The 9,285-nt window shown below is 37.5% G+C and overlaps 1 protein-coding gene across 1 annotated transcript; it reads left to right on the top strand.

Moving 5' to 3' along the window:
• Positions 1–322: 322 nt before the first annotated feature.
• Positions 323–8,420, top strand: LOC107040002 (homeobox protein unplugged). Its single transcript, XM_015259890.1, has 3 exons — positions 323–587; positions 1,331–1,609; positions 7,828–8,420. Exons 1-3 carry the CDS (start codon positions 323–325, stop codon positions 8,418–8,420), a joined length of 1,137 nt encoding a protein of 378 aa, XP_015115376.1.
• The last annotated feature ends 865 nt before the right edge of the window (positions 8,421–9,285 follow it).

Raw genomic sequence — 9,285 nt, 5'->3', positions numbered from 1 at the left:
TAAGACATTATTTGTTAATTATTTATTTGAATCAATTAAGAAACGATTTCACGAAATTAAAATTTTTTAGAGTTGAATATCGTCAAAAATTATGCACTAGAAAATTTCACAAAAAAATTCACGGTATTCGGAATTTATCAATCTACAACGGATTTGTTTTTTAAGAACATCGTAAGAACCGTTTTTCACTGTTTATTTTCTCCTAAACTGTGCGCTACAGCTAGTTGGAATTTTTTTCAATAGCTGCAAAATATCCTAAACATCTATGAAAAACATGGGGACAATCGTACGAAAAACCTGTTTTCTAGGGATATACCTCAACATGGAGTCACCTCCGATGGAGGAGACCGAGTTGGATGTGGGATCGGCGAGTGATGAGGTGGAGTCCATGGAGAGTTCGGTGAAGCCGTCACCCAGACCGTTCACTATTGAGAGCTTGATTGGAAATAGAGGGCAGGTTGTTGGGGGCGAGAGGAAGGATAATTGGTGCGATAAGAATGGGGATGGGAAGGGGAGTGAGAGGGACAGGGAGAGGGAACTTTTGTATCAGCAGCATTGTTTCGCGACGGCCACCAGTGCATTGCCGGGTAAGTAAAGAAATAGCTGTAAAGCCATTCATTTTTATGCCCACGATTTTTTTTTGTTAATTATGGACGCAATCGTGTTAAACAAAAAACAATTGATCAATTACTTTCATAATAGAATTTGGGAAATTCTCCGGTAAACGACAGAAATTTAAACATTCTTAATTGTAAATAAATTGATTCTTGATGTTCAATTAACGTCATTCATGGAAAAGATAATTGTGATTAAAATTCTTTAAAATTGGTCATGACTTTGTGGGTTCAGATAATCAAAACCGCTGTTTAATTATTGTTTAGATTTTTTAAAAGAAATATTAAACGTTGAATAATTGAATGAATATTTAATTGAACGTTCTTGAAAATTACTTGAACAGATTTTTATACGATTTTTTTTTCTACGCGAGAGGTGATGAAATATCGAACATTCTTAACGATCATTTATCTAAATTGTTTCTTGATGTTAAATTAATAAGGCGATAATCATCAATAAAGGTCTTTAACACTGGCAATTACCTTAGTGGTTCCGACAAAAAACAACTTCCCAACGAAATGTCAAATATTGCTGATGATTATTCATCAAAATTGTTTCTTGATGTTCAATTAATGATAATGATAATTACTGATAAAATTCTCTAAAATTAGTGATTACTCTCGGGCTTCAGAGAGAATAAAAAAAATTGTCTTGTTTTGAAACGAAATATCGGGAAGATGAAATGCAAATTAATTGGTGAGGGAATTTGATCCAGGATTCGCGATGCCACTGAGCTTGTACAGCGCTTGGCTGCCAATGCGAATGTACGGTGGAGGTGTGCCGGGTGGACCGATCCTGCCGCCTCATCTGTCGGCGAGTTATCCTGCCCATCAGGGCCATCAGGCCCAGTTGCCCCATCATCTCAATCTGAGTCTCAATCATCTACAGGGGGCTGCGTATCCGGGACACCGGGACGCCCAACCCAGCGGGCTCACTGATAGCGAGGATGAGGGGAGTCTCTCGCCCGTTCAAGATCTCTCAAAATCTCAACACGGTGAGTTCACGAAGTTTTCATAAAATTATAGACTACACTGTTAACAATTTTTGTCTGAAACTTCCGGTATAATTTTCGGAAATTTAATTACCACTGGAATTTCAAGGAATTTCGTCACTGAAAATTCAGAATTTTGTGGAAAAATCAAAGAGATTTCTCCCTGAACATGAACCAGAAAATTCTGCCAAATATATTCTTGAATTTTTAGGCCAGTGGCAATGAATATTCATATTAGATTGGAGATTCAAATAAATTAAGGAATTCTCGTCTTTATGCTGCTTAAAATTCTGGAATTTTATTGAATCTTCAGTGAAACCTGAAATTTCATGATTTTTTTTTCCTAAATCGCATTCAATGTCAGTGTCTCTAAAAATTCAAGTAAAGTCCCAGTTTTTTATAGGCAGAAACATAGAAATTCCACAATTTACATGAATTTTCAGGGAATTCCTTTAAAATTCTTGGAATTCCGTTATTTTTTCTGAATTTTCCTGATTTTTAATTAATTTTCCCGGAATAATTGAACTAAATTATGAATTTTAATGCCAAAATTCCTTGAAATTTCAGTAGAAAATTTGCAACAGTATATTTTTGTAATAAATATTCTCGATTCTAAAGGTAAACTTAATTCATTGATTACGAATTCAAAAAAATACCCGAGTGATTCATAATTTAATATATTGTCGGCATAATCACTCGAAATAGCCGTGTAAATATAATACTTCCGTTCTTAATTATCCCGGCCACTATAAATTAATCAAATATTCCCCAATGGAAAACTTCTAAGCAGTCATTACCCACCAGTTTCTCCCTCTCAATGAAAATCCAATTAGTTTTTCAAAACCGACTTCCTGATTTACCGCATCATACATGCCCCTCATTCTCCCAATTTGGCTTTTTGCAACACGCTATCTATCTATAAACCCCAGTTTCGATTATCTGTCAACATCACGTTATGGTTATAATTGAACGTAGTCGTTCTAATGCAGTGGTTGCGACGGGTTAAGAAAATCGTTGACACGCCAGTTGACGCGGATTGTGATGCCGCGAGCTGTATCACAGATTCCTCTCGAAATAGAATATATATTGGAAGCAGAGATGATGAAATAGCGGAAATGAGCATCAGCAATTCTTTATTTCAATTAAATACCGTAAATTCTTTCAACTAATTTGATTATTGAAATTTGATATTAGTGGAATTTTTCTCACGGATTTAGCTCGTTCCATGGAGGACAATTAATTTATTCATTTGTTCATTAGTATTTTTAGACAGGAACTCGTAGTAGAGTAGTGTCATCATGCTTTATGAGTTAAAAATACTCTTAAGAAAATTTTTGAATCCTTCAACAATAAAAATATTGTGTAGAAAATTCTATTGGATTTCTAGTCAACAGTTCTGCAGTTTTATTGCGCTTTTTTTAAATAAGAAGTGTCTAATAGAAATTATTTCTAAGTATTGAAACGTTTTCGATAGAAATTCCTCGACATAATTTTTTTTTTCAGTTTGTTTGCCTTTCCTTTTAATAAAAAGAAATCAAAGGAAATTTTTTTTGATATTTTAGCCGCAGAATTTCTACAGAAAATCTCTGAATAGAATAATTTATGGAGAAAAAAACGTATTCTATTAATTTTCTATGAAATTTTTTCAATTATTTGTTTATAATCGTTCTCATTGGAAAAATCAATACGAATAAATCATGACTACAATTCAATTCCTTCTAGAACACACTTTAGAGTGTGAATTTCTGGAATTCAATGTTTGTCGATACTCTGGTAAAAGTGCGTGCCCACACTGTTATCAATTTTTAGTTAGTTCACACAGTAATTCAATTAATCTGTTGTTCACCTCATCAATATAATTCCGCGCTTAGAATACTGTCATCTCGTGTTTTCAGCACCAAATTAAAAATTAAAACTTCATTTGGAATATTGAGTCACAGCTTCTTTTTATTCACATCAGAAATTTTGTATTTGGATATTAATATTATTTGTTCAAAGTGAAAAAATCGATCATCATTTTCACTATATTGCATTCAGATTCTCCTATCCTTAACGTCAAAAATGTGAGATAATCTCATAATTCTAGCTATTAATTCTAATCAACTTTGTTCGAAGAAAACCTTAGTAAACGCAATATTAAGAAAGTTGAATTATTCTCCTTTCCTCTGACCCAAATAATTTGGACAATTATGATTCGTTTATTCATGTTTCATAGAATGGTATTCAATCCTCTTTGCTTGTTAGGCGGGCTTCATGAAAATTCGACGCAAGACGATTGTACTGATGAAAATCACCTAGTTTTCTCCACTCGTTTGAGATATCCCGCACGTTCGAGTCGTCATTTTCGATTTGAAATATTGCCCACGCTTATTTGCATCTCGGGTCACTATTTCTTGGTGGAAAGGGGAGACACGAGATCCTTATTGAGGGAGCACGAGAGACATAACACGAACGAATCACCCGTGCATTTAGTCTCCCCTCTCTCGTAGCGCACATTATGCTCTCTTTATTTATTCAAATATCTTCGATTCGGTGGGTCACTTCCGCGTGATACTCGGTACGGCGTGAACTTACACCGATGGTGGTCATACGGGGTTGCCTAGACTGTCTTTACACTCCCGTATTTTTCGTTAAAAATCGATGAATTTGTAGTGGTGCTTTTGCTGATGAACATTCAAGCAAATTCCCCACTATCCTCCCCCCCCCCCCCCCCGCCCCCGTGGAAAACAAGTTTTGTAACTATTGCAAAAACTTTTCAACTGGATTAATCAGGAGGACAAGTGCAATTAATCGGTGGGGACAAAGTTGTTGGTATTGTTTTCAATTTCTGAGAGAATTCATCGAGGGGTTGCAGTGTAGAGGCTCCATGATTTTCAATGCAAATGACGATCTTTACTCTCTGAGGCATTCACACCTGTCGTACATCGTTTTGTGGCCAAGTCACGTGGCTTGTTTTCTTACATATCGATCGGTTGTGTTGTAATATATATGGAACCGGGGAATTGTGGATTATTATTCACAGATGGAAAGTGGAACATTGGGGAAGAGTTTTTTTTTTCATTGAGAATCTCTGAATACAGGGACAAATTTGTCGAGTTTTCATTTTTAAAGTAAAAAATTTTTGCCTGAAATTTCCGGATGACTTTTTGGAAATTGTCATCACATTTTAGTTTCACTGAAATTTCAAGGGATTTCGGCATTGAAAATTCTGAATTTCATGGAAAAATCACGGGAAACTGTACATTTTAGATCAATTATTCCCGCTCTTTGAAAATACAGCGAAATTTGGTACATTGTTAAATAAATTTGACTGAATTTTCCGGAAAAAGACTTTGAATTCAATTTAAGGGTAAAAAGTCAATGGAATTTGCATCATTCAACGGAAGCGTCACTCCATTAATTCCAAATCTATACTTTTAAATTTAATCATATCAACCTGAAATGCTTCACGTTAGCGGCGAAACTCGCGCCCCGAATTCATTACTACTCTTATCTATCGGTGTTTCATTAACCCAATTACATTCAATTAAAATCCCCTTTCTGTGATTCAAATGATTCACGTCAGGTCCTTCGCATTCATCTCCCAGTGGTGCCTCTGATTTTCGTTGATAAAGCGTAATGAGATCTTGGGGAAATATGGGAGCCCACTCGTGACCTCATTCACTTCATTTACATCCTCATTAATTGATGCGCTTGGAATAGCTAAGTTCACTGCGCATGAATGCAGAGATCTCGATGATCGATTTTCCTCAGTTGAGATTTGGCTTCCGCAAGTTTTTTAGACGCTCCACGCACTTTGCGGGAAACTCGATCCTCCCATGTCGTGTTCGAGACTGTGGGGTGCATGACCAATGAATAAAACACTCGAAATTGTGGAAAAAAAACAGCTCGACAGATGGCGAACGGGGGTGGGGGGGTGGAGACATCCGACAATTATTAAGAAATTGTGAGAATTTCATTCACAAATCCATTAAAAAAATTGTCGAGTACAATAAACTTCATTTGAATCAAATGAATAGATTTTTATTCCCACCAAATCCGTCGCTCATTTCATTTCGGAATCAATAATTTCGCATTTAAGAGTTCCGAATGAACAGAAAAATTGTGAGATTATTTTATTCAAATGCGCCGTTCTCTTGTGAAATAACGACGAAATATTGATCTACAATTGATAATTACTTTAATTACACTTTCCATACACCCCGCCCCTGCCTTCGCGAGTGTCGATGGGTAATTATTCCTTCACACGACGTGAATAACCAAAGCCCCTCATATGCCTCGAATTTCTATCACTGAAAATCGATTATTCTCCGCGGGTAAACGACACACAGTGCCCTTATTCCGGGATAAATTTGTCTCTCTGAACGAGTCGAGGTAAATCTTAATTTTGTCGCTCCATTCATCCAGGCCCCCTGTGCACACCGGAAGTCTTTATGAGAATTTAAGGAAGCCGAGACGAAAATCCATGAATTTTATCGGTTTGTTTTTAGAAAATTCATCCGGAGGATTTGATAAGCCGTAAATATAATCGTCGTTCAATTTTTCGTGGAGACTGACTCATATTCGAGGGGGGTAATGGCGTTACGGTACCCATGACGTCACGAATGGATGACGGCTTCCCAGAAAATTTTCAATCCGCTCTGCATACCAATTAGGCTTCGGCTAGACATCAATAAACCGATCGCTGACGATCGACCATTCACTATCTGTCGTTCGCGATATACGTGATCGCAGTTATATCACACGCATAAGTATTTACCGTTCGGTGTTTTTTAAATTAATTATCATGATGTTTGTAAATTGAGGATTAACGCTCACCGCAAACAGTGCTGTCTGGTAACTTAGAAGATAATTAATTTTATTGGAGATTGATGAGTATATGTGTTGATAACATTCTTTCTAAAAAAGGCATCGGGAATATCCCGAACGAATGGAGAAAGTAAGGCAGTTTTCATGAGTGCAATCGTCTCGCGTCGAATTTTCATGAAGCCTGCCTACCAAGCAAAAGAGAATTGAATACCATTCTATGAAACATGAATAAACGAATCATAATTATCCAAATTATTGAGGTCAGAGGAAAATAGAATAATTCTACTTTCTTAATATTACGTTTACTAAGGTTTTCTTCGAACAAAGTTGATTAGAATTAATAGCTAGAATTATGAGATTATCTCACATTTTTGACGTTAAGGATAGGAGAATCTGAATGCAATATAGTGAAAATGATGATCGATTTTTTCACTTTGAACAAATAATATTAATATCCAAATACAAAATTTCTGATGTGAATAAACAGAAGCTGTGACTCAATATTCCAAATGAAGTTTTAATTTTTAATTTAGTGCTGAAAATACGAGATTACAATATTCTAAGCGCGGAATTATATTGATGAGATGAACAACAGATTAATTGAATTACCGTGTGAACTAACTAAAAATTGATAACAGTGCGTTGATGGCACGCACTTTTACCAGAGTATCAACAAGCATTGAATTCCAGAAATTCACACTCTAAAGTGTAATCTACAAGGAATCCAATTGTAATTATGATGAGATATATCCGTAAACTTTGTTGCAAGTAATTTGTTCGAGTACTGCGATTTGGAAAAAAAGGTTAGTCTGCAATGCGAGGTGACGCGGGCTCTCAAATATTTTATGATGCGATTGTATGTTACGCTGTGTCATTGTTGTTTGCCACGTCCTTTGTCTTTAATGTGTCAAGCGATTTAAAAGTTACGTTGGCTGGTTTCAGGGCTTTTTAATGCAAGATTCCACTTAATGAGTTTATTTCATTGGAATTAAATTACGGTGGCGGGAATTTTAAGTGGTCGAGTAATTATGGGATAATTGGATAAATAAGATATGGAGAAATTACGAAGTAGGATTATTTCAAGGTTTCATAGAAAAAAATCATTAGAATTTCACCTTTCAACACAACTTTCCCAATCGAAACTTTTTCCATAGAAATCGAAGAAATCCAACCAAAAAATTTGAAAAAATTGAGCCGAGAAATTTCTACAGAAAATATCTCAACAGAATAGGTTGTACAGAAAAATCAAATCCCATTGATTTTCTCTATAGAAGATTGTCCATTGAACATTTCTATCGAAAGCGGCGAAATTCTCCAACAGAATCGTCCGAAAACTGCCAGAATTAGACCCCAGAAAAGACTCATGAAACCCCAAAAAACCTTGAATTCAGTCCTTAATTATCTCGTTCCAGGTTCCGAGAGCGGTCGAATATCCCCAGAATCGGACGACGAGGGAGTGGCCACCGAGCCAGGTCTCTCCCAGAACTCGTCAGTCTCGTCAGCCTCGGCGAACGCCAGCAAAGGCCGCCGAAGACGAACAGCCTTCACATCGGAGCAACTCCTAGAACTGGAGCGAGAATTTCACGCCAAAAAATACCTGTCCCTGACAGAGCGTTCGCACATAGCGCACGCGCTCAAACTCTCCGAGGTCCAGGTGAAGATCTGGTTCCAGAACCGCCGGGCAAAGTGGAAGAGAGTGAAGGCAGGTCTGACGACCGGCGGAGCGGGTTCCGCTGGTCGACATGCGGCTCACGGACAGCAGGCCAATGCCGGCCCTCGCATAGTCGTGCCAATTCCTGTTCACGTGAGCAGACTAGCTGTCAGGTCGCATCATCATCATCTCGAAAAATGTCCAACGGGTAATTCTGGGAGGCCGAGTGATTCGCTGTCCTCTGGACTATCGGGAAGACTCTCATCTTCAATTGTTGGTGGGTCTCATACTCTTGGATCTGGGGGTGGACTGAGGGCGTTCACTGCACCTGCGACCAACTCCTCGAGGAGGTAGCTGAGTGTCTAATCAAGTGTTTGATGTGTTCTTGAAGTACTGATTATTCCTTGTCCTGCCGACTGTTGATCGACTGATCATCGTTACCTTGTGGGAGGAAGGGCAGTGTAGAGTGACGAGTTGAGAGTTGGTGGATAATGAAAGCTTTATAAAAGCGAAATTACTGATAATAAACGAAGGAATGAGTCATCTTTATGTGAAGAACTATGAACTGTCGATTGCGACTTAACAGAAATCTGTTCTATCAACCGAGCAATGATCCCCAGAAATGGCCAGCGGGGAATCCCGGAACTCGTGACCTCGGTCAGAGTGACTGTCATCTTCGCTTGTTGAGGGGATCGCATTAAAAAAAAACGATGGTGACCCACCTAATGAAAAATTTTCCTCATCACTGAAGCGAGTTCAATAGTTCTTAAAATACCTCCATTATTACCAAAAACAGTAGCACCTCTCCATTACAATGAAACCATTTAAAATATCTCAGAACATTAATGACCATCTGTCACTCACTTTCATCGGCTTTCGTACATACCCAAAGAATGAACAGGAGAATTCATCAAGTATGTACATATACCCACTGGAAATGAGTTCCAAGCGCGATGACGAACAAAGGATTGAATATTAAATGTGTGTACGTATTCTGTAACGGATGGCCGCGCCCATAATACACTCACACTCATAAATCCAATATTGAAGATGTATATTCATCCTCGGGAGTGATCTCTCACTGACTTAATCCGATTTTCATGTGATTTTCGAACAGTTTGGATGAAATGAAGTTAACGAAGGATACATTCGTCGTGATGTTTTATTAATAAGGTATGTTACCACTGACGATTTCGCTTGATCATTATTTGATAATGTT

Source organism: Diachasma alloeum, unplaced genomic scaffold, assembly GCF_001412515.2.
Source record: "Diachasma alloeum isolate Michigan unplaced genomic scaffold, Dall2.0 Dall_scaffold_00315, whole genome shotgun sequence".
Taxonomy (NCBI): Eukaryota; Metazoa; Arthropoda; class Insecta; order Hymenoptera; family Braconidae; genus Diachasma; species Diachasma alloeum.
Note: the sequence above shows the minus strand (reverse complement) of the source record. Positions and strands in the feature narration are given on the sequence as shown.